The 24,685-nt window shown below is 39.0% G+C and overlaps 2 protein-coding genes across 12 annotated transcripts in view; both read left to right on the top strand.

Annotated features, from left to right (window-relative positions):
• Nucleotides 1–4,035, top strand: part of AGO3 (argonaute RISC catalytic component 3) — a 97,121-nt gene extending 93,086 nt beyond the window's left edge. For all 7 annotated transcript variants that reach the window (XM_033114704.1, XM_033114702.1, XM_033114703.1 and 4 more), the window contains one exon: nt 441–4,035. In XM_033114704.1, coding sequence (XP_032970595.1) covers nt 441–549 — 109 coding nt within the window. In that variant the 3' untranslated portion in view covers nt 550–4,035. The remainder of the gene's footprint in view (nt 1–440) is intronic.
• Nucleotides 4,036–20,882: 16,847 nt separating this feature from the next.
• Nucleotides 20,883–24,513, top strand: TEKT2 (tektin 2). Of its 5 annotated transcripts, none has more exons than XM_033114740.1 (10): nt 20,883–20,935; nt 21,673–21,870; nt 21,955–22,080; nt 22,276–22,481; nt 22,993–23,136; nt 23,219–23,333; nt 23,515–23,622; nt 23,744–23,887; nt 24,048–24,127; nt 24,220–24,513. In XM_033114740.1, exons 2-10 carry the CDS (start codon nt 21,715–21,717, stop codon nt 24,431–24,433), a joined length of 1,293 nt encoding a protein of 430 aa, XP_032970631.1. In that variant the 5' UTR covers nt 20,883–20,935; nt 21,673–21,714; the 3' UTR covers nt 24,434–24,513. The 5 variants fall into 5 exon arrangements, with proteins under 5 accessions (XP_032970631.1, XP_032970632.1, XP_032970633.1 ...); XM_033114741.1 differs by lacking the exon at nt 20,883–20,935 and adding an exon at nt 20,939–21,031; XM_033114742.1 differs by lacking the exon at nt 20,883–20,935 and adding an exon at nt 21,311–21,361.
• Nucleotides 24,514–24,685: the final 172 nt, after the last annotated feature.

A 24,685-nucleotide genomic window follows, 5' to 3' on the forward strand; every position in this document is an offset into this window, starting at 1 on the left:
TAAGTACTGCCATTTAAAAGTAAAGTTCTACAAGCTATTAGAGGAGTCAGTGATCCATATGAAAAGCAATGATAGAACTAAGTGCCCAAGATAAGGGTTCCCATTATAATATGCAATCTAGGCTTATTAGTAATAGAATGATATCATGATTTAGTTGCTTTACCAAATTAACTCAAGGGAGAGATTATTGATAATAAAAGTGATTTTTCTGACAAAATTATAGGATATCTGGGATTTGCTTTTAAATAATCCTAGGCGGTGAGAGAAGTTAAATTGGCCTTGAGTTAATTATTGAAGCTGGGTTATAGACATGTAGGAATTCATTATACCAGCCTCTACTTTTTAAAATATTCTTATAGTTTTCTACAGCAAATAATATTTTCCAGAATTATTACATCAGAATATAGTTTGTTTTGTGTTCATTGCCAATTCTTTTACAGTGCTGAAGGAAGTCACGTTTCAGGACAGAGCAATGGGCGAGATCCACAAGCTCTTGCCAAGGCTGTACAGATTCACCAAGATACCTTACGCACAATGTACTTTGCTTAAAACGTCCAAGGATGTTCTCGGAGAGGAAGAACTGAAAGATGAATCAACATACAACATATGTTTCCAGTGGAGTCAGTTAGGTGGGGATGCCTGCAGCCATACAGAAACCAACACTGTGGGGACCAGGGTCTGATTTTTATGTTGATACTAGGAAGATTGTTTACTTCATGAAGAAACAGCACCATTATGCAATATGAAACCAGCCAACTGCTTTTTTGTGCAATCTCCTGTAGGAAGTGTCGCCATTGTTTTGTTTTCACTTTCTCGTAGTCTAACCCTTTTAATGCCTTTACCTCAAGTTGCTTGGCAGCACAACTATCTTTGCAAAAAAAAAAAAAAAAAGGAAAGGAAAGGTAAATGATGGTTTTAAAAAAAACATGCCTACATGAATAATCAATGATTGTTCACAATTACGTGTGCAAAAAAATTAATGTGCATTCGTGTATTCTTGTAAAAGGTATCTGTGTATATTTTAAATATATACATGTATACTTCATATGCATATATATCTGGATCTACACTGATAATAGATATATATGTTCTTTGTGTATGTTTTATAGTTCATTCCATTGGGGAACTTCCTTTCCCTTTTATTATCCTCCCACCACCACTTTTATTTCTGTCTCTACCTCCCTTGCCTTTATCGCCTATATTTTTTTCCCTAATCCTACCAGTGACATTCAAATGTTCATGTATCTGGTTCATTTGAATATGAAGCATGACAAACCAGACTTTCATTTTGCACACCCACTCCTGTCTCTTGTCTCATGTACCATTCTGAGTCCTCAATTCTTGATATTGCTTACTTAAGAAACAAAGTTATTTTATATATATGTGTTTGTGTGTTTGTGTGTATGCATACACACACACACACACATATGTGTGTATGTGTTTTTGTGAGAGTTTGTGTCTGCCCCCTCCAGCTCTGAACTTACATTTGCCATTTGTGCAATGTGTACATAAGCAGTAGCAACCTAAACTATTCTTTTTCTTTAGTGAGTTTGTTAAAGCTGCTATAAATATAAAACCTGTCAGAAGTTTAACTTTTTCTCTCTATAAGTGATATGTATTCAAAAGCCTTCTGTTTCTATGGGTTATACATGGAAATCCCTTAAAGCTTTTATAAAGGGTAAATATTTTAAATGATTGGAACCCTGTAGGGTTGAGGCCTCTGAAATTGGGTAGACAGAGAGAAGGGGTTATTGAGGTTTTTTTAATTTTTTTTTTTTGCTAGGTTACTTGCTGCCTCTCATACCTTAATGTGATTTTCATATATATATTTTTATATATATGTATGTGTGTATATATAAACATATATGTATGTGTTTTGAAGTATAGCTTCCTTTTCTATTTATTAGGATAGTGCTTTAATAATTATAGAACTGTATTGGCAACATCGTTTATGGAAATATAATCGTGTTTATTTGAAGAACTGACAACTTGTTTTTGCTGTCTTTTAGTGCAATAAGCAGTTTTAAAGGAAAGCTGTGTCTGTTTGACGTCTTTACCACAGATAGTGGGAGAAACAGGCACCTCCATAATTTTAAAAGAGCAAAGTAACACCGCCTTAATTTGAGAAGGAAAGTTTTGTAATTTTCAAATCTAAAGCATGTCTTTAAAAATCATAATGAAAATGAAGGAAGTTAATATCCTAAATGAGTCTGACTATGAATATTAAAAATAAAGTTGAACTTTGATTTAAGAAATGACCATGAATAGATTAAAATTTAGAAGATATTTAAATTCTTTGAAAATAAATCATGTTTATTGAGAAATCATACTGGTTAGGTACCCATTTTCATTAACTAAAATGAATTAGGAAAATGTGATATATTTTTTTTAATTTTTGCTAATTTATCACCAGTGACTTTCCTTTTAAAATTAGGGTTATGGTGACAAAGACAGTTAGGACTTTGAACATTTTAAATGAGTTAAATCACTGAAATGTGGGTAAAAGTTTTGGAAAACTTTTTTTTTATTGATTTCACTTTATGGTATTAAAAAGTACTATGAAGCTGTCAAAACCAAGTTCACCAGTAACATTGGATTCAGGGGAGCTTTGCACTTTTTAACTCATGAAAATGCATTTTAAATTTTTTTTTGCACTGGTTCATAGTATAAATATTACAGATTGTTTCCAGTGGGCATTGTTAACCTTTCAGAATTCCATCTGCTCATGAAAATGAATGGATTAGCTCTATAGTTCCTCTCTTACCTGTAATCCACTCTTATTGCCAATTTACTGTATTTTGAGCCTAAAACCTGAGCCCATGTCCTCCAACAGGTATGAAATCTTTTGTCCCTCTGCCAGAAAACTAAGAAAGTACTGTATTTTGTATGTTTATTATATTGAAGTGTCTGAAATGCAATTTACAACACTGTCTCAAAGTTCTTTACATGAGATAATATTTATATAGTATGTACATTTTTTCTCCCAACCCTCCCTCCTCCTCCAAAAAATTTCTGTACCATATATATATATATATGTATATATATATGTTTTTGTTTTTTTACGTTGAAACTTCACTGAATATAGTAGTCAGGAACATGAACAAGAGAAGAAAACGGTGTGTCCTAGATGGTAAAAACTTGATTGCTGTATGCTTGTTCAATATGAGTAAAACATCTTCCTTTATCTGTGGGGGTTGCAGTTTCATGTGGGAAACTTTAGGACCCAGGGAAGAGCTGTAGATACACTTTCCCTGTTTACTGCTTTACCTAATTTTCAGTTACTTATTTTCACCTGCGCTAGAATGAAGCCCATAATTTAAATCTATTTGGAAGGACTTTTACAGAGGAGAAAGAAAAAAATTTTCATATAAAGCTTTACCTTTGAAGTGAGTTCTTTTTTAGGGTTTCTTTCTTACAATTTCAACATTACTCGTTTAAGGTTGATTGATTTAGAAGAATATGTATAGTATATTTCTATTTTGCTTACTAACAAGTTGGTATATCAAACTTACTTTTAAGAAATCTGTGCTTAGAATTTTAAGATAAAAGACTAAGAGGCAAATACTTTTTGAAATTGGTTTTCATTATTGTACTTCTTGCATAGAATTCCTGATCTTTTATTTATCTATTTTTTTTTAAAGTTGTTTTGAATTCAATGGCCACGAAACTCAAAATGACCTTTCTGTTCCTGCCCTTGCTCACTAACTAGATCATGAATGCTAAATTTGGTCTGCTGTTTTCTGTGATTTATAAGAATGGCTTTAAAATGTCAGTCCCAGCAAATGATATAATTGATTTTCATGTGAAGAAGAGTTGGGAGTTTAATGTATATTTTGGATAGCAAATATGTCCATGTGAAGTGCTGATAGGTGTTATTATATTACAGTATCAAGTTACTGGCATTGAGGACCACACATTTATAACACTGTAGCTGCTATATTTATTTAAGTAGACTCTGATAATTACTGCACTAAACAATGAGGAAATGAGCACCAGTCAAGGCTAGTGTTAGACACCCCCCCCTTTTTTTTCCCCTAAATAAGATTAAGAACATGAAATACTAAAGTAACAAAGGGTGCTGCCATTTTAGTTTCAATTTAATATCAGGATACTCTTTCTTTTGTTTCAGACATGTGGGTTTTTACTTTAGCAGTTTTGAAAAAGGGTACCTCAACCTCCTCAGTACTGGTTTTTGGCGTATTTTCACAGAAGTAAAGATGCCCTTTATTTTTTTCTTAATATGTTACCTTTTAACAAGTTTCTCATAAAAAGTATTCTTCTATGGAAATCTCCCTGTTTGTAACCTATTAATTTATTTCTATTCCTAGAAGAGAATCTAGAAGGGATTCTAGTAGGAATGGTCTGGATGTTTTGGAAGGTACTTGGTTAAGATTCATCTCTAAATTCTAGCATAGGGACTCCCAACCTTCTAAAGATCTATACCAGTTTTCCAAACTAGATTCTCTAATGACCTACCACTGCCTGATGTTTACTTGTATATTTATACTAAAACGGATTTTAGTATGACAGACCTCATGACAAACTCAGTCATGACAGACTTAAGGTATGTCTCGAGGAATAAAAGCTGAGTTGCCATTCAGTAAAGTGGCTGGCAAAGGATCTCAGTGTTTAAGGAAACGGTGAACACTCAGAGAGTGCCAGTAGTAGATCTGAAGTAGTTAGGTGGACTATAGAACAGGAATTAGAAATCATTATTTAAGGAATTTGGTGGACGTTTTCAGAGGCTAATTTGAATTTGCCAAGGGTGTTTGTTAATGTTTATGAAATTGATGAAGCTAGCCACTTGGATTTAGCTAGAGTAGTTTGTAGTCTTGCTTTTTCAGACTTGATAGTAATGTTTTGCTAAGAAGCTTAACTGACAATTCTGCATAATTTTTATTCAGTGTCATAAAACCTGAGTTAAATATTTGCTTCACTCATCATCTTAGATATTCTCCTACTGAATACTTTTAAAGATAGTTTGCCCCTAACACTAACTTGCTACTTAAATTACCTTTTATGAATTATCAGTCAAGCTTCATAGACCTAGCAGCTTTATTTTGGATTTTTTATCCCTATGAAGTTTTAATCCTTTTCATTCTTTTTGAAAATTCATGGACATCTTAAAGCTTCAGTAATACTAGTTGGGAGATTTTATATCAAGTGAGACCTTCCTGAGTGGCAGTATAACCCTGACTCTAGAGTCTGTCTTTATTTTCCTATTTCCCTACCATTGGATTATGTAAAGGACTTTTGTGATTCCGTAGGAGTGCAAAAATAAGCCAAGAAGAATGGGTAAAATCAGTACTACATAAATGTGAGAGTTTTCTCCAAAAAAATCTTATTTTTTAAAATTCCTGCTTATACTAAGAACATTCTTGATCAGTGGCAATGTTAGAACTGATGCTGTGATTAGTGAAACCTAAGCTGACTCCTAGGAGGAAAATAAATCAGTCTCTTTCTCTTTTTCTCCTTCTCTCTCCATATATATGTGTAAAGTCTCACAAAGGGAAACAATAGTTTTTACTTTTTCCTACTTTTAAAAATGGTACATTTCAGTCTATAGTTTTCCATGTCAGTCAAAATAATTTCTTTTAACTAAGATATAATGGTCAAGGTTTGTGTATTATCTACTGCTAGATTTTATTTTTGAATTTTATTTTTCTTTACTCATCAAAGATAGTACCCTAGATTTTTTTATTGTTAATTAAGTCTCAAGAATCTTTTGCTCTAAAAGAAAGTAAAAGGGAACTTTAACTTAAGTGGAAATTAAAGGTTCTGGTTTGAATTAAAGATAGAAAGATAATAAATTTGATATAGAGGGTTGAGATTTTCCATTGAGAAGGAAACCTGTTGAAGTATTATCAGGTAACAAACTGTGACAAAATTGAGATCCTGTTACATCAGACATCCAGCCATTGGCCTCCTTTCCTTTTTGAAATCAGTAACCAAAATCTAATGTTAGGGTCTCAGTAAAGCAGGATGTTCTTCAGGGTAGATGCTGAATTAAGTTTTTTTTAATCATTTTTTTAAAGCAAGGTGGTTCTTAGAAAGTGCCTTTTCAGAAGATGGTGCTGTAGATTTTTATTTTTCAAATAGCACGAGGCTAAAAATTTTAAAGATGAATTATTTTAGAACTCCAAGAGTGTGACAGTTTCATATAAATAATGTTGATTTGTTGTCTTGAAGTTGGTCCAAGGGAATGAAGTAAAGCTTTTTTCAGTAAAGTATCTAGGTAAATGCTCACCAAATGTATTTTGTAAGTTTGAAAACAAAATTTTTAATGCTTTCAGTTCTCAGCTGTGTTGAAGGTAATCTATAAGACACATAAAACAGCAAATCTGCTTAACTTTTTAACAAGAATGGGGTAAAGTAGCAAGTGCCCAAATGGAAAGGTAACTTGCCAGAAAGTCAGAGGCTACTTTTCCTTTTTCTCCCCACTCATCCCCTGCAAAGATTGACCCTTTTGTAAATATCTATTGGCAACCTTTTCTAAATAATATTTATTAAAGAAGACTGCTTATAAAGGGAGAGCCAAGTCATCATGGCAATCAGTTTTAAAAGAAAAAGTAAAATGATTATGTCTCTATCTTTGGGGAAGTTTTCTTTTTTAGGAAACAAGAAATATTTTAAATGATTCTTTTTTCTAGCATGGGGCAACTATGAAAAACGATGACAGTACATCTAAAAGGATATGATCAGTTCATTAGAGATAGAACATGCAAAATTGGGCTTTGGAGGAAATAAGCAAATAGAAGGATAATAGTCGTTCCTCTTTCATACTTATTAGAAATTTCATAATCTACCAGAAGGCCATTTTCCCCCAGACTAGGAAGCAGTAAATGATCACCTAACTAGTTCTTGCTTGTGAATTTGGTGAGCATTCCTCCAGAAAAGAATAGACAAAAAACACCACACCTCAGTAACCTTGTTATGCTGCATTATGTAATAATGATAGTAAAATTATATTGATTGTTTGGAGTGTACTGTGTCTTTTTGCAAATATACATGCACATTAAACTTTTTCATTTTTTGTAATGTCTTAATAGCAATTACGAGTTTATTTTTTTAATAATTAATTTTTGTATTGTGATGTTTATATTTATTGGCAATTTGTGTGCAACTTTTGTATTTTGCTTAGATGTTGGTTTTAAGGTATTTTATTTTTTATAGATATTTCTAGTTTTTCCTCTTTCTTTGTAATATTAGCAAAGATTAAGATGGAATATTAATATACCAACCAAACTACTAATTCTTTAAAGTCTAGGGTTTGGATTTTTACCAATAAACCATTAACACTATTTTCTAACTTAGAATATTTAATGTTGTTTATATGGTGGGCATTAAAGACAGTCTTTAGACAGATTTCTAAATGTGGAAGGGGGCGGGGGGTGGGAATTTTTTGTAAGTTAGATATCTTTCCCTTAAGAGATTGGATTAATTTTACCTGATCAGCAGTTTTGGGGCAACTTGTCAGTAAATGATTATTACATTTCTTTTTTTAACTTCAGCTACATTGAAACTACTTAAATGGTCACATCATCCAGCATTAGGATTATGATACCATTTTCATAAGCCTGGAAAACAAATAGCAAATGATCCAGAAGTCATTGATATTTGACTTTGAAATGGGATCCCCCCCCATAATTATATAAGATTGTCTATCCTGGTCATTTCCCTAGCAGGCTTTAAAGTTGATTCAACCCTAAGCATCAGTGAAGAAACATAGTTTAAGTGTCTATGTAGAGCCAGGGATAAAGACTGATTAATTTAGTATTTCAGTTCATTAAAAATTTAACAAAGTAATAATTTATGAAAGTTAATTAATTGAAAGGCAGTAAAAAGTATTATTATAGAACATTAATTTCAAGCATATATGGTCACTCCATTTTCCTAGTGAATAGATCAAGTTTATTTATATTGGCAACTAACTTTTTATAAAGGTACATGAAAAAAAGTGAATTCTCTTAAGCAGATATAGTATTTCCATTGTATTTTTACACTGTGAATTTGGTTGGTAAGCCATTTTTTCTGTAAGAGATTAAAATGTAAACTTTATCCTATCCTCTGAGTTTTAAATTCTATATTATCGGGGCTCAGTGTATGACATTTTGCTGTGCTATATTCTTCTACTGAAGGGGGTAAATGAGAAAGTCTCAAGTAATTATAATTGGGAAATTTTTATTTTTATATTATGTGAAATTTTACATTTAAAGTGAATCAGCATGAGATTTCACATAGACATTAGCCATATCGTTTCGTTTTGCATTTTTGGCAGTTACAGTAGTTTTATGTTTTGTAATATACTATTCTGAGCTACTTCCTTCGCCCCCACATCAAGTAGTAATTGAAGATTATATTACTCCGATTATTGCAATTTGTTGCTACTAAATAAAAACTAAATTTGTTTCAAGTAGTCAGATATATTTTTGTTGTAAGTATATGCCCCCCTCTTAACGATATTTACTGTGCTTACAACTTTAATAATTTTATTCATTATGTTTCAACATTTTTCTAGGTTGACAGGCATATAATTCGTGTAGACCAATATTTTTAAGGCAGCCTCGAGTGGAAATAGTCCTTTTTTTTTCTTTTTTTTTTTTTTTTCCTTCTGAAAGCTCATAGGAACCTGACACATAGAGCTTATTTTGCTCTTTTAACTGGTTGGCTCCATAAATCAAGGCACCTGGCATCAGTACTAAATTACTACAGCAGAGTACTTGGTGACTTGTTCATATTTATAGTCACTTGCCTCTTCTATAAGAAAGAAATATTTGTGCATTAAGTAATAAATCACTCCAAAAAGGAACTGTCATGAACAGTCTTACATGAGTAAAAAAACAGATGGGAGTGTCATCAGTCATTAGAACTTTGCTTTTTTTTGTTTTATTATTTCCAAAAAATTGACTGTATGTACATCTATAATTTTATGTTTGAAGTTGAAGAAGTTGCGCCAGAGGCTAGAGAGGGAGGTGACTCTGGTATTTAATGCCTAAGTCTTTCCATCTTTATTTACTTCATGCCATTAGTTGGAAGGACAAACAAACAGAAATCCCTTAATCTGACCCTTTAGTAATATTTTTAGAACCAAAGAAGGAAGCAGTCTTTCTACAAAGATGTTGCAGATATGACTCTGTATTATAAGAACCTATGAAAGCAGATGGTCTTCGTAAAGCAATGGACGCATGGGATTGCGAGAGCATGTAGTGAGGGGGAAAATGAGGGAGAGCATTCTTTGCTGGCATCCTTGGACAGAAACCTGACAGTTATTTAATATTTGTCCAGTCCTCACAAACCACATTGTAACAGAGAGACTGTTGCTACTTGAACCTACAGAAAAGACCTAAGAAGAGTGCCTCTACCTAAATGTATTTCATGTTGCCATCTCAGATGTGATGCTGCATCTATTCCCATTAAATTCTAAGAGTCTTGGAAGTTGCTCCTGATTTATAATAAAGAAATTAAATGAAGTGCTTATCCTTCAATGGGAGCCATGGCCTTGCCACCATCATGGCTTCTCTTGTTTATCCCTTTACACAGACTGCACCAAGCAGGGCCTTTCCACACAAGCTAGTCTTTCCTGTAATGAAAATGTTTTTGATGAAGGATTTAGGAAAAACACTGGTAGGTTGTAATGAAGGGGAAATTTTGCCTAACACAGACAGTCCAGCCAGGTTAATGGGTTCAGTTTGGTCCCAGGGAGTCTAACAAGAGGAAGCTTTGGTTTTAGTACAGTGGACTTGGCTCTCCAATGGTGATTAACTGCACATATCTCCGCACAGTATTGGTGATGAATCTGCAAACGCACATGTGCTCTTGTTCTAATTCAAAAACTGGGAACAGCAAGCACTAACTGGAATTTTCTCATGGTTTGTCCCTGTAAGATTCTTTAGAAGTTTTGCAGGAGCTTTCTCATTTCCTAGCCCAGGGAACAACCCCTTTCTCCTGTTTTAAAAAACAAAGAAAAAAGGGATTGAGAGGTAGTTTATATAGAATTCTACTATGAGTAAACAATAGAGTCTTTAAAATACTTGGAGGAAGGAGGATCACATGCCACAAGTTACAGCTGGATTGAGAGACTATGTGAGCACTTTTTTCCATATTTGGGTTATAAAGTTTTTCATTTAGACAGACCCTTCTTTTATTTATTTGAGTGCCATCCTGTTTTGTAATGTAATCATTTATGAATCATGCAGTTCTTCTTACCCTCATTCTCTCTCTCTCTCTCTCTCTCTCTCTCTCTCTCTCTCTCTCTGTTAAAAATAAATAGGGAGGCATAAAACAAACAAGATAGAACGAGAGTCACTAGAAATTATCTTTAGTTTCAATGAGAAGAGTAAAAGTGTTAATGCCACAGGTATGATCTTTAGCCATAGAAATTTTTGCTAGCTAGAGAGTGATGATGTGGACAGAATATATATCTGAAATACAATGTTATAGCAAAGTGATAAAATACTTCTTGAAAGTAATATTTCAACCTTCTCAACTCTTAAGGAAAAGTCACACAGCTTCTGGTTTTAATGAATCAGACTGATTTAAACTTTAAAAGGTTTGTGACTTTTATTCTGACACATCTTCTTAAATATATGAAAATTATATTGAATGAACACTTAGACTATTCTTTCCTCTTAATTTGCATATTGATTTATCCAGAATTTAGTTAAATAGATATATCTCTCACATATCTCTCTTGGTGTGTTTAAAATTCCATATTAAAAAAATACTTTATAACTCATTTCCAAGTCAAGCCTAAGCTATAAAGGAGAAGGCATAGTGTTTTCAAATGCAGGAACTTTCAGAAGATCACAACTGGAAAAATACTGTTGAGAATTTGATGCTTTTGGAAAATTTAGAAAGGGCTCAAAAACACAAGCCAGCGACTTGGAGTTTAGTCAGAGCTCTATCACTAATTTGCCCAGTGTCTTTAGGCAGTTTCCTTAATCTCTCTGTGCCTAGCTTCTCCTTGTAAAAGAGTAGTAATAATACCTGCCCTCACCTACCTCACAAAGTTGCTGTAAGAATAGGATAATGTTTGTGACAGTGCTTGAGTTCTCCAAAAGAAAAGCTTTCAGAAGTTCAAGGTAATATAATCTCGTATGAAGGGTTCATTTAGTTTGCCTCTATGAAAGTGTCTTTTTAATTACCACAGATCATTTTATCAAACCGGTATAAGAGAAACTTAGACCTTATTATGGTATGGTGTTCACTTATAAACGTATCCTGTTCTGTTTTCTCCCCTGCCAGATACCCAGTGCACAAGCTGAATTTTTCTTTATAATAATCCTTGCGTAACTTCAAAAACCAAACTCCTTTTAGTGGTGCTATGGCAGCTGCGATTGTATTTTGAGGTAGATAAATGTGGTGAAACCATTAGATAATCAGAAATTAACGTTGCCTTTTGCCTTCAGGAGTTTTTGCTACGTGTTGGCATCAGAGGCTGTTTTACAACCAGAGAGTTATCCCTTTGTTTCTTAGCAGATTTTTGGTACCTTGTTTTGGAGTAGGGGGTTAGGTTCTCAGAAGGAAAGTGTGCTTATTTCACTTATCACTTTGCAGAGTTGAACCTTGCTTTCCAATCACCATGTACCTGTAAAAGTTAAAATATAGTAAAAGGTGTTTTTTTCTTCATTTTAATTCAATCTGAGGTGGTAAGTGCATCTGCAGGTGGTATCAGACAACCCGTTGGTGTCTGACCCAGTTATCCTTATGGATCCTGGGCAGAACCTTACATTTCCATAGGCTTCCCCATTTCACCTGGGGGCAGGGGTCGGGGATCATGTTTGTAGGAATAACAAAGGGCACATCACCACAGGTCATGTAAGCAATTCCTTGTTGCAACAGACAAGTTTTGGGGTTTGTTTATGTTTAAGAAAAAAGAATGCATTTTAGGTACACAGGGTATGAATACCTTCAACATTTCTTTTTTATCTCTATAGATGCTGACCTCCCCTTGTTGCAGGCAATTGGGCTTTTCTAACTCCTCACTAACATAGGTGGTATCTGTCTTAGTTTTATAGAATAATGAGAATTGCAAGTACTGGAAGTAAAAAGTTGGGGAGATTCATGCTTGGAAAATAAAAAACCCACCTTGCTGAGTGAGACGGCTAAGAACATTGATATATCAGGAATACTTTTAAACAGTTTTTGCTGTGATTTGTAGCTTTAATGTCTCTCTTCAGTTATAGTCCCATAAAAGTATTATTGTATCTTGTGAATAAAGATCATTCTTGTGGACTAGTATATGGATGCATTCATAGGCTGTGGGAAGCAGTGGTATGTGTGTATGTGTGCGTGTGTGTGTAAACTATGTTTATAACACTGTGTATTACATAAGTTTATATAGAAAAACTAATATGTTTCTTTAGTGTTTGGGGGACTAAAATTGTGATATAACCATTCCAGTGTAATCTGACCACTCACTCTAGAGAACACTTATGTTACACACAAATGCACACCCCTAAAGCATTGTTAACTGCTCCCACTTTAGATAATTGCTGCTTTTTTAAAAATCCTAAGTAACGGAGGAGGAAATAGCACTCTTCTTAAAGGGGCTTTTCTGAAAAGTAAAATGTAAATATAGAACATGTGGGGAGGGTGGGTCCACCTGCAGATGTCCTGCAGATGGACAAATAGCCTTTTAAATTTTACTTTTTAACCATCTTGACCGTGTGTGCCTATTTGTATTGCAGATGTGAACTATTTTTGGGGGTCGATATCAGTATGTTTTGAAACTGAATTATTACATAAAATCAGAGTAACTTCTTTTCCATCCTTCTTTTCCACACTAACTATTCTTGCCAAATATTTCTACTGATACCAAGTGTCAGCATGGTACAATGATGGGACGCTCAAACCTCTCTCCTCATCTTCCCTATCCTGTCTGACAGCTGGCCTGGACTTCTATTTTTGTTGGCTTTTCCTAAGTAAGAGCAATTGACTGTAGTAATTTGAAGACTGCAGAAGTGCAAATTGTCTGTCTATAAGCCTTCCTTTGTTAATGTTTGGTTACACAGTAACATCATTTAAAACAGTGGGGTGAGTCTGAGTTTGTAATATGCTATAGGACTAGATAAGATACTGAATGATACTAAACTTGACTGGCACATTTTATTAAGAGGAAATTGGAACTTTATATGGTGGGGTGGGAGCAATATCTGTAATCACTAAAATCAGAAACACCTAATGCTGAATCCTATCACTGTGTACTTGGGGGCCAGGCTTTGGATTTGATTGTCATTTTAATTCCTGAAGACTGTAATTATGATGAGCAGAAGGCAAATAAAGTTGTTTAAACAAAAGTACATTTTTTAGTATCTAAAGTTTGGGAGTAAATTTTCTTCTTTCAATTAATTTATCTTCCCCAAAAAATTACTACAAAAAGATTTAGGCTTGAGATTGAGAAACTTGAAGAAGCCACTTTTTAAGCAGTTCAGTCACTTACAATATTTTGTTAAAGAAATTGTCATAATTCTTTCTGAGCCAAACTGTCACTGCAATGTCCTGTGACAGAACCACCCCTCTTTTCTCTGCCATCCTGCATAGTGGAAGGGTTCTATGTTGTATTTGTTTTTAATCCTTGATTTTAAAAAAAAAGTAATGGTTTTAATGTTGCTTAGCTTCAGTTTAAAGTGTAACTTTCACTAATAACTGCAATAAAAAGAAAAGCTTTGCTCCAAACTTCCTGTTGTGTGGTCATCATTACAACTCTTTAGGTAAAGGGAGCCAGTGTGATACAGTGGAAAGAATTCCGGCTTTCAGAGTAATGAAATCCTGCACTCAAACCTGGATTGCATGACACTGGATACGTTTCTTGGTGCTTCTAAATCTCAGTTCCATCTGCTATAAGAAAATTGTAGGGGCTCTTGGGACATTAAATGAGATAATATATGAATGTACCTAGTCGTGCATGTGGATGGAGGTCAGCTTTTAAAGTTCTCCCACTCCATTTTCCCTGAAGTGAAGGACTTTGCGTGGAGTGGGAAGAGAGGGAGGCAAGAAGTTGGGCCTACAAACTCTGCCAGGCAGTGAAAGAATTTAAGAACAATTAGGAAAAAAAGAAACTGGGGACTCTTCACAGGCCCAGAAGTGGATACACAGCCTGGGTATAATAAGCAAGAAAACACTGGACTAAAATTGTGGGAACCAGCTCTCAACTGTCACAACTATACCTTTCAGTGTATCATTTCATTTTATAATTGAAATTATTAGACTAAAATCAGAGGTCTCGAGTTGGCAGCCCTGTGAATAATTTTTGGTGTTTAAAATACTTCTATTAATTGCTAACATTTTAAAACTCAGGAGATCTCACATAAAAACCCAGATTTCGTCTTCCCTCAGAAAATGAAGAGACTCGGCAACTTCACGGTGTTCCTTCCTTCACAGCTGCCAGGCTGCCCTCAGGGAAAGCTCAACAGTGGTTGGCTCCCCAATTTGTATGAGGCAGACTGTCTCCACAACCCAGCCTGCACATTTTTCCTGTGCCATCACGACTCAAGGTTCCCCCGTGGGAGGTAAGGCCCCCAACCAATGCAGGAATGCCTTTGAAGACGTGCTTCTTACCTGGGGGTAATTCACTACTTTGAAGCAGCCCAGCCTAAATATTAAAAACTTATTCCTTCATAATTTCCACTTACCCTGTTTATGTTCTCCAGAAATCAGAGAAGTCAGTCTAATCTCTTCTTGCTATTATGTATTCCCTACCCATGTCTTCTCCCAGCTACTTGTCCCCAGACTCTACAACTCTAACAATATTCTGTGTTCTTAAAAGATCTTGTTACTTACGCTAAAGAAGCACTGGTTAGCTTACTAACATGCTGGTGGGTTGTTGTATTTTTTTAATTATATGTGTCAGTTGATATGTTTCACAAATTGAAGAGAATCACTACACCAGTATAGAAAAAAAAATTTTAAATCAATAATTATACCCAAATCCGTACAGTTAAATGGGGGAAATACGTATAACTGTGATGCTAAGGCCGTGCTCTGAAAAACCAGAGGCTGCAGCGTCAGTCTAAGTGTAGTGCCAGAAAGCACCATGGTTATTTAGGGAGACTGCAATCAGCCTATTCCTTTGATTGATTAATAAGATGTGCTAGCCTGGGCAGAATAAATGGCCAGTTATATCGAGCTCAACCACTTGAAACTGTCTTCACAGATAAGGCTACTTAGAGCACTACACTTAAGCAGAAATGAGGTGATAGACTAAGGTAAAATTCCAAGGTGGGTTGTTTTTTGTTTTCTGTTTGTTTTTGGAGAGTGACCATACATCTTGAACCATCAGTTTTCATGGTTTCCATGTTTCAGTTGTCTTATCATTTGACAAATTCCTCTTGGCTGCTAAGACTTGCATACCTTGCAGATGCTTTTAGGAAATTAATTAAGTTAATCTGTCAGCGCCAGTAAAGGATGTGATCACTTTTTCAATATTTGATAAAATGTGTTTATCATAACAGTGCCTGAAATCTTTATGGTTTTATCTATAGAAGAAAGATGATTGTTTTTCTATGTTCTGTCACTTTTGTAACTTCTACAATTTCCATAGTCTATAAAGATTTCTGCATTGCCTTTATAAAGCAGGCAATTGAAATATTTTCCTTTAAGAATAATGCTTGGGTTCAAATTTTATTTATAATTATAAGCAAAACAGACACCTACATGACTTAACGTAGGATTATGAAGCCTAATATGATGTCTGATTCTCAGCTAAACAAAATGTTAATAGACTCTTGCTAAGTGATTTTAGAAATAGTCCATTCAAAAGTACTTGAAACTGCTAAATGTACAAAATTGTCTTTCTTTAATGTATCTTGCTAAATGGAATTTGTACACTGTGTTAAAAAACTAAAACCAAAAACTGAACGTAAAAATAGTTTTGAGGGCCGGCCCGGTGGCTCAGGCGGATAGAGCTCCATGCTCCTAACTCCGAAGGCTGCCAGTTCAATTCCCACACGGGCCAGTGGGCTCTCAACCACAAAGTTGCCAGTTCAACTCCTTGAGTCCGCAAGGGATGGTGGGCAGCGCCCCCTGCAACTAAGATTGAACACGGCACCTTGAGCTGAGCTGCCGCTGAGCTCCCAGATGGCTCAGTTGGTTGGAGCACAGGCTCTTAACCACAAGGTTGCCGGTTCGATTCCTCAACTCCCACAAGGGATGGTGGGCTACACCCCCTGCAACTAACAACGACAACTGGACCTGGAGCTGAGCTGCGCCCTCCACAACTAAGACTGAAAGGACAACAACTTGAAGCTGAACGGCACCTTCCACAACTAAGATTGAAAGGACAACAACTTGACTTGGAAAAAAGGCCTGGAAGTACACACTGTTCCCCAATAAAGTCCTGTTCCCCTTCCCCAATAAAATCTTTAAAAAAAAAACAACAAAACAGTTTTGATGCTGCACCAGACAGGATTTCAGTTACCACCATCATTAAGATGGTTTTCACTTGTATTTTATACAAATGTAAAATTAAGATTGTTTAACCATCATATATATACATATACATGTATATGTGTGTGTGTGTTTAATTTTTCTAATTTACTTTTGTACTTTTATAAAGGTTTTAGATTGTAAAACTTTACCATCTTTAGTATCCCTTTGTATAGTATTTTTGTAAAATATTAAGAGGTGATATCTAAACCTTTAAGGAAAAAGTATTACTACTGTCTACATTAAGCCCCTTTCTATATTAATTTGAAAATCTACACAAAAGTATAACACTTTACTTTGCAGCAAACCTTTTCCATTCATTTTTAACTGAGAGACGTTTCTTACGCAAGAAGAGTGGGCTTTGAAGATAAGGGGAAATCAAGCGGGGGTGAGGGGGAATGGTTTCTACACATCTGCAGCTGTGTAACTGATGCAGCAGTTATTTCTCTCTGACTAATGTGTTATGCAAAACAACTCAGACTTACCTAAGTCTCAACGTTGAGGATCTCAACCTGAATTTATTTGGCCTGAGACAAGTGCAAGACCAGCAGAAAAGAGACCTGGAGAAAAGCTCAGAGTGGGGCAATTTGCTCTGGAGTGATGTACAAACAAATAAAAATGTCTAAATTAAAGTCAGAGGGGTCAACTGTTCCCACCCATTCCACGTTTTTAAAAAATGTAATTTACTCTGGAGAAATTAAACCCAGCTCCCTTGGCAAACAACTCTTATAAAACCCCAAGACCTTCCACTGTACGTTGGAGGAGGGTTACTTGACTGTAAATAGCCAAAGCCAGTCCCAATTGAAACCAGGAATCTTTTAACGTGACACTAAGTATTTGTTGCTTGAAAAACATTTTCACAATCACAGTTCTCACATTTCTAAAATAGCAATTTCCAGAGGGAAGGCCAAAATTTGATTTAATAGTAAACTACAACTTAAATTGTTGTTGTCACTTGCCAAGCATGTTAGTAAGCTGTTTAGGACTTAACTTTGATTATTTATATATAAAGAAGAGAAAGGGGGAAAAAGTCTTCAAATTTGTACTTTGTTTTTCCACTGAAGAGACAAGAAAGGCTGAAGTAGAACAACTTTGAAGATGTTCAGTTTTGCATTTCTGCATATTGGAAATAATTTGATATTTTAATATACTCCTAAACAGAAAAGGGTGGATAAAATTATCATCCTCTGAAATGTCTTTATATCCATTTTTCTCTTAGATTTAAATTAAATAGAAAACCTCAAATCAACACCAAAATAGGAGCTGCTATATTGTTAGAAATTGGCCACTTAAAAATAAGGAAAGTTAACTTCTGAAATCAACCCAGATAAAAGGTAGTTAACAATTGTGGAGAAATTAAGTCCCATATTCGGTTAGTTTATAATCTACAATGATCAAGAAGCATATTTCAGTGGGAAAGACTTGGGAGTACTGTATTTGCTGCTAGGCTTTGGCAGTGCAGCCTAAAGAAAGCTACTTAGGCTTTGACGGACAACACACAAAGTAGGTTGTGGAAATACACACCTCCAGGAAAGGTCATACAGTGATCTTCAGTAGCTAACTGAGGGGGACACCTTATCAAGATACTATTTTTCATAGTAAAATAAGATCAGCTGATCAAGTTTTAACTAAAGTAATTTTAAACATTGTTCTAATTTGATAAAAGTTGTACTGACAATTTTAATCACTGGAATTTGTGAAATTAGGGAATCTATGACACTTACTGGGAGGAGAAAATTGAAAAGAGAAGATACATAACAGTAGGACCACAGATTGTGAGAGACAATAGCTTATTACGAAGGCACCTCATGTCTTGGCTAAATCTCAATCACTTAAAAAACAAGTTATGAGTTCACATTTTCGGTTTCACATTTTTAAAAATGTCTTGCTTCACTGTCTATATCTTTAGTATCTTCTTGAATCCATGAGAATGCTGAATGGATGTTCAGGTTCTTTAAATCTGAAGAGGGAGAGCAGCCAACTGAAGAATATTACAAATAGACACTACTAGTCCTGCACATGGTCTTTCTTTTCATACTCTCCTTGCGAGAGGTAGCAGCTTGGTGTAAAAGTGCCATTCCCAGGGTACTGCTCATATTAAACAGAGAAATGATGTTTATTTCTGTTACAAACAGAGAAACTCACTCCATGCGTAAAATGTATCTGTAAGCATTCCTTTGAGCATATGGGGTTCTTTTTATAGGAGTCTACATTTGACCAGATGTCGTCAAAGACAGAGCTAAAACTGCCCACAAATTTTTGTTCAAAGTAAATTTCCTACTTCATTTCAATAAATACACAAATCCACCAATGAGAGCCAAAAATATCCCCAACTTGAGGGATCGCAATAATTTGTAGCTGTCTGATTCTGATGTTGACCTTCCTTCTCTCAGTTCTCAGCTACCCATTTGGCCATTTGCTCAGCTATGAGACCCCTTTCTTCCAAATGATAAATGTCATCTGGTCTAAATTTCCTTTTACCAGAAAAGTGGAGGAAATGTGAAACTGACATCCATTGGAGTGTTTGAAAGGCCTCAGGGCTTCCATCATAATCCACCATAGCAAAAAAATACCTTGCTGGGGAATGCATTGGAGCACTGCCTGATATTTGTCAGTATTTGAAATTCTTCTGTAACACGTCTGCATATTACACATGATCTAAACTTCTGGTCAGCAGTTAACATCACAATTATAGAGTAGTTTCTTGTTGTTTCTAGTACAAAATAGAACATGGCATCACTTTTTCTTATCACAGTTTTTCTTGGTCTGACCTTTCCTGCTAATATCTTCTTCCCTTGCCAAGAAGTGTGGAACTGGCATGAGTCATGAACACCATGGCCACCACCAGAGTCGGAGATATATGCCAAAGTCACCACCATTCTGCTATATTTGTTTATTTCTTCCTGTTATAAAAAATGTTTCAAAACATATAAGCCAAAGTTTGATCATTTCTTCCAGCAATTAATTTGCCCAAGACCTTTTTTTTTCTGTCTTCTTTAATCCTAGTAAAAGAGTTATGTCACAAATTCCCATGCATGTCTGGTTTATGAGCCATATATTAGAGTTTAGAAAAGATTCTGAGAGAAAAATAGTCTGTGGTCAAGGACGTTTGGGAAATGTTCTAGCCTCAGTCTTTCTGCAGAGCTCCAGACTTACATTTCTAATTGCCTGCTGGACAAGCACCTGGATCCACAAAAAAGCACCTCAAGCTTCTCAAAAGCCAACTTCATCCTCCCCTTGCCTACCAAGCCCTTGGTTGTCTGCCTCTCTTCCCTCTTGGAAGGCTAACACCACGCCACCAATCACTGAGGTTTTAAAACTGAGGAGTCTTGGACTCTCTTTCCTTCATCCATCAAACCTGAACTTGGCCTTTGAGGCAGACTGCCTGCGTTTATACCCAGGCTCTCTCAATTAGTTATGTGACGCTGGGCACGTTCTTCACTTCTCTGTGCCCCAGTTTTCCTGCCTGTAAGACGAACATGGGAATAGCACCCATCTCCCGAGGCCGTTCTACACAGCTCTCATAAGACCAAGCCGACGTGTTAGAAATTAACATCACCGCCTTCCTGTGGGTTTCCGGCATTACCACTAGAGGCAGTGTGGAGTCGTAACAGGGAGAAGGGACCCGGGGATCAGACAGGAGTTTCCATCCCTGCCTTTTAGCAGAGCTAGTCTCCTTAGATACCTGTGAAAATGGAGATAATGCTTACCTCACGTACGGTTAGGAACATTAAATGTTAACATTTCCCAAGGCCTAGAACAGTACTGGCACAGTTGAGGTTTGTTTTTTGTTTTTTTTCCTTCTCTTTTTTTAAAGAAATGGTTGGATTTTGAGCATTGCTTCCAACAGCCCAGTTACCTCTCCCAGGGGTGGGAAATAGATGGACCCCAGCACCTCCTCCTCCAACAGGGTGAGGAGGGAGAGAGTGTGACGACCAGATGGGAAGGCGGACCAGCGCCCACCTCCCCTGTGCCAACCCATATCCCGCTTCCAGTTGTCGGACGGGCACACCAACAGCATTGTCCACTAACGCTGAACAGCAGCGAGATGCATCACATCTCCAAATATGATTATCATTCTTTATATGCCGTCGAGCAGATGGATGAAATTGTTAGAAAAGACAGGACTAAAGGAATGCGTGTAAATAATGTCAAATATATTTACATTTCTGGAAGTATACGTGCTAGGGCGATTACCTTTTCTACGTACTGTACCTATGTTACATCTTGTCGATGCCTAACTTCTATCAAAATAAAAATGTTTAACTTGCAAATGAAGTGAACATGATATCCTGATGCCCTCCTCCTCGCGCCCCCTCCTGCAGCGGCAGCCCAGCAGCCGCCTCTTTCCGACCCCAAAGGCCTCTCGGCCCAGCCGCCCCCGCCCCGCGGTTGCCAAGCTAAACAAGAAGGCGGTGGTTACCCGCGCGCGGACAGGCGGGTGCCTAGCAACCAGAGCGCTTAACAGAGGAGCTGGCGAGCGGAGGTGGAAGTCCGAGCCCGGAAGGAGGTGAGAAGCTGAAGCGAGAGGGCTCTGGGGGCTCACACCCAGGGCCGAGCTCCCTTCCTCTCTTCCTCCTCCTCCTTTCTCTGCGCCAGGGCAGGGGTATTAACTTAAACCAAAAACGATTATCCTGGGGAGGGGAGAGATGGGGTTTGGCTAGGAAATAGATGGATCCCAGCACCTCCTCCTCCGACAGGGTGAGGAGGGAGGGAGGGTGACGACCAAATGGGAAGGAGGACCAGCGCCCAACACCCCTGTGCTAACCCGTATCCCCTGCAAAAAACTAACCTGTACTCTCTGGATGGAGCACCGGGCCATTCTCTTAGACACCCCCGCCACACACACACACACACACACACACACACACACACACACGTCCTGGCCAAAGCTGAGGAGAAGAAAAAGAAAGCTGCACAGATTTGGTTGCTGGAAGTAAGAGTAGAAACTGGATTAAGAGCTATTTTTCCTGCTAAGCCCTACCCCACCAGCCCCACTAAGCACTTGGCACCACACACACACACACACACACACACACACACACACACACACACACTGCTCCAGGACCTGCAGAGTCCAGGAGTTTGTGTCTGTGGATGGATGCATGGGAAGAAACTTAGTTAATGCCTCACACAAAGTTAAGTAAAACAGGAAGAGACTTGGAGGAAAATGGACAGGAGCAGGTCTTTTGGAGGGCACTTTTGATCTAGGAGAGGGTCTCCTGCAGCCTTGTTCTTTCTCTCCAGGAGAGGTGGGTGTCTTGGAACAGGCCTAGGGGCCCCTGAACCATGGCCACACTGAGCGTCAAGCCCAGTCAACGCTTCCAGTTGTCAGACTGGCACACCAACAGCTACCTGTTGTCCACCAACGCTGAACAGCAGCGAGATGCATCACATCAGATCCGCCAGGAGACCCGGGTTCTCCGCAATGAGACCAACAACCAGGTTGGGAGCCGGAGCCCAGGTGGGTAGGCAAAGGGATAGTCCCCAACCCCCAACCCCCTCTTTATCTGGCTCTGTCTCTTCCAGACCATTTGGGATGAACATGACAATAGGACTCGACTGGCAGAGAGGGTTGATACTGTCAACCGATGGAAGGAGATGCTGGACAAGTGTCTGACAGATTTAGATGCCGAGATCGACGCCCTGTCACAGGCAGGGAGCTAGGGCAGGGTGCCAGGAGACCCTGCTGCAAGGACCTCCCCTCCCTCCCCACTTTGAGGTCGGGGAACCCTTGATGGGGTATTTGGTGACATGTCCATCTGTCACTTACTGGCACCTCTGCTGCAGTGGGAGTGAGGGCTGCTTTTCAGTGAGTGGCCCACGAGCCTCCTGTGCCCTCTTTTCTAGATGAAAGAGTCAGCAGAGCAAAACCTGCAGGCCAAGAACCTGCCTCTGGATGTGGCAATGGAGTGCCTGACCCTGCGGGACAGTCGGCGTGACGTTGATGTGGTGAGAGACGGTGTGGAGGACGAGCTGCACAAAGAGGTGGAGGTCATCGATGCCACCAGGAAAGCCTTGCAACAAAAGATTAGCCAGGCCTTCGAGAAGCTCTGGTAAGGGAGAGACGTGTCATTCGTAGGTTCACATGCTCTTGAAGGCTGTGCCTTAACTGTGGGACATACGTACTGTGGATGACGAGCAGCTGGCTGTCCGGCTGCCTTCTGCCCCTGTGGTGCCTGTGACAAAAACTAGCACTTTTTCCACCACCTAGACATGGCCTCAGAATACTTCTCATGACCCTGCCATAGGCAGCCATTGTCAATTGGCTGGAAGCACGAGAGCTGACACCCATTGGCCACCACCCTGACTGAGTACCCTATTGTGAGTGTGTCTGTGTGAGCCTTCATGAGGGTAGCTAATACGTGTGTCCCTGTGGTTGTGTGTAAGCATGTGTCTTAATGTTGTCTGTGAAGAGCTCATCCAGCTCTGCTGGTCTTTGTCTCAGCTGCAGCGTGCTCCATCGCCGCTCCGGCCCCCCACCCCTCAGTGTCTCTGCAGTACAGTGAGGGGTGTGTCCCTGGGCCTTAGAGGGATGGATCCTGAGAGGGTCTGTTCCTTCCCCAGCCTCCTGCAGGAAGTCCGACAGCAGCTCAACTCTGATCATCGGGGCAAAATGGAGGCATTGGACATTGACAGAGGCTGCCTCTCTCTCAACATCAAGTCCCCAAATATCTCTCTGAAGATTAATCCCACACGTGTCCCCGATGGGTAAGAAGTGTTCCAGTCTCTCCTTCCCCCACCCTGGCATAGGCCACACTGTTATAACCCCAGTATTTCCTGCCACCTGCAGCTCCTCCACACTTCAGCAGTGGGATGACTTCAGTCAGTTCAACAAGAACAGGGCAGAGGCTGAGATGAAAGAAGCCATAGAGCTGCGGGAGGCCATCGCCCTCACTATTGCCGAGGTGACTGACCACTTGCCCAACCCCGCTCCTCTACAGCTAATGGATGGCCCAAGTACGCACTCAAGCCCTCATCTTTTGTTCCCTGTTGGCCATGTGGCATCGCCTCCCCTCACTTGAGCGACATCTTCAGATGGCCCTGAGCTTATACCCTCTCTTGCTCTGCCTACTTCTTGTTCTTCAGACCAACAATGAACTTGAGGCCCAGAGGGTTGCAACAGAATTTGCCTTCAGGAAGCGGCTGCGGGAGATGGAGAAAGTATACAGTGAGCTCCAGTGGCAAGAGAAGAATGTGAGCCTTCTCCATTTTGTCCCCTGGGTCTTGGACTTCCTGCTGTGGGATGAGGAGCCTGAGGCCAGGTCAGGAAGCCCTGAGAGGGGTCAGCCTATGGAGACCACTCTGTCTCCTGCAGACATTAGAGGAGATCGCTGAGCTACAGCAGGATATCCGACACCTGGAGGAGGATTTGCGCAGAAAGTTCCTGAATCTGAAGCTATGCCATACCCGGCTCGAGTCCAGAACCTACCGACCCAATGTAGAGCTCTGCCGGGACCAGGTGCGAGGGTACCCCAGTGGGCCGCTGCCCTCTGCTAAGATCTCCTCAGGATCACTAACTCTCCATCCAGCACACCTATCTGGTGGAGAAGGGGTGCTGAAGGAGGACGAAAGGATTTAATGGCTGACCTGGAACTCCCAACCGTCCCCTCTGCCTCCAGGCACAGTATGGCCTCACTGACGAGGTTCACCAGTTAGAGGCAACCATCGCTGCCCTGAAGCAGAAGCTGGCACAAGCACAGTAGGTGTGGGGAGTGGGCAGGAGGGGCAGGGAGACACCCCCCATCCATGGGGCCTCATTCGAGGTGGTGGGTTGTTAATGCCCCTTCCCAGGGACGCTCTGGACGCCCTGTACAAGCACCTGGCCCGGCTGCAGGCTGACATCACCTGCAAGGCCAACTCCATGCTGTTGGACACCAAGTGCATGGACACCCGTCGGAAGCTGACTGTGCCCGCTGAGAAGTTTGTGCCTGCGGTGGACACCTTCACCCGCACCACAAACCGCACCCTGAGTCCACTCAAAAGCTGCCAGCTAGATCTGGCCTAGCCTTGGGGGCTGAGGAGGGAGGGGAAGGTTAGGTGGGAAATGGAAGAGGAAGTGGGGTTGAAGAGAATGAATCTAATAAACGTCGTATTTCTCAGTCCAGAAGTTTCTCTGCTATTCCTGCATGTAGCCAGCAGGAAGTGAAAAGGCTCTTGGCGCTCCTGTGTATGGAGGAGCAAAGACGGGGACCGTCATCCCCCCAAGCTCCATGTTCCAAATCCGAGTCCTGCGCCCTCCTCTGGCAACCCCTCTCTG

This window comes from Rhinolophus ferrumequinum, chromosome 9 (assembly GCF_004115265.2).
Source record: "Rhinolophus ferrumequinum isolate MPI-CBG mRhiFer1 chromosome 9, mRhiFer1_v1.p, whole genome shotgun sequence".
Taxonomy (NCBI): domain Eukaryota; kingdom Metazoa; phylum Chordata; class Mammalia; order Chiroptera; family Rhinolophidae; genus Rhinolophus; species Rhinolophus ferrumequinum.

Excerpts from the sequence above, each read along its gene's own strand:
- TEKT2 (XM_033114740.1), top strand. The coding sequence starts at position 21,715 with ATGGCCACACTGAGCGTCAAGCCCAGTCAACGCTTCCAGTTGTCAGAC. Across the intron at positions 23,334-23,514 it reads TCGCCCTCACTATTGCCGAG|ACCAACAATGAACTTGAGGC; the intron begins GTGACTGACCAC and ends CTTGTTCTTCAG. Across the intron at positions 23,623-23,743 it reads TCCAGTGGCAAGAGAAGAAT|ACATTAGAGGAGATCGCTGA; the intron begins GTGAGCCTTCTC and ends TGTCTCCTGCAG.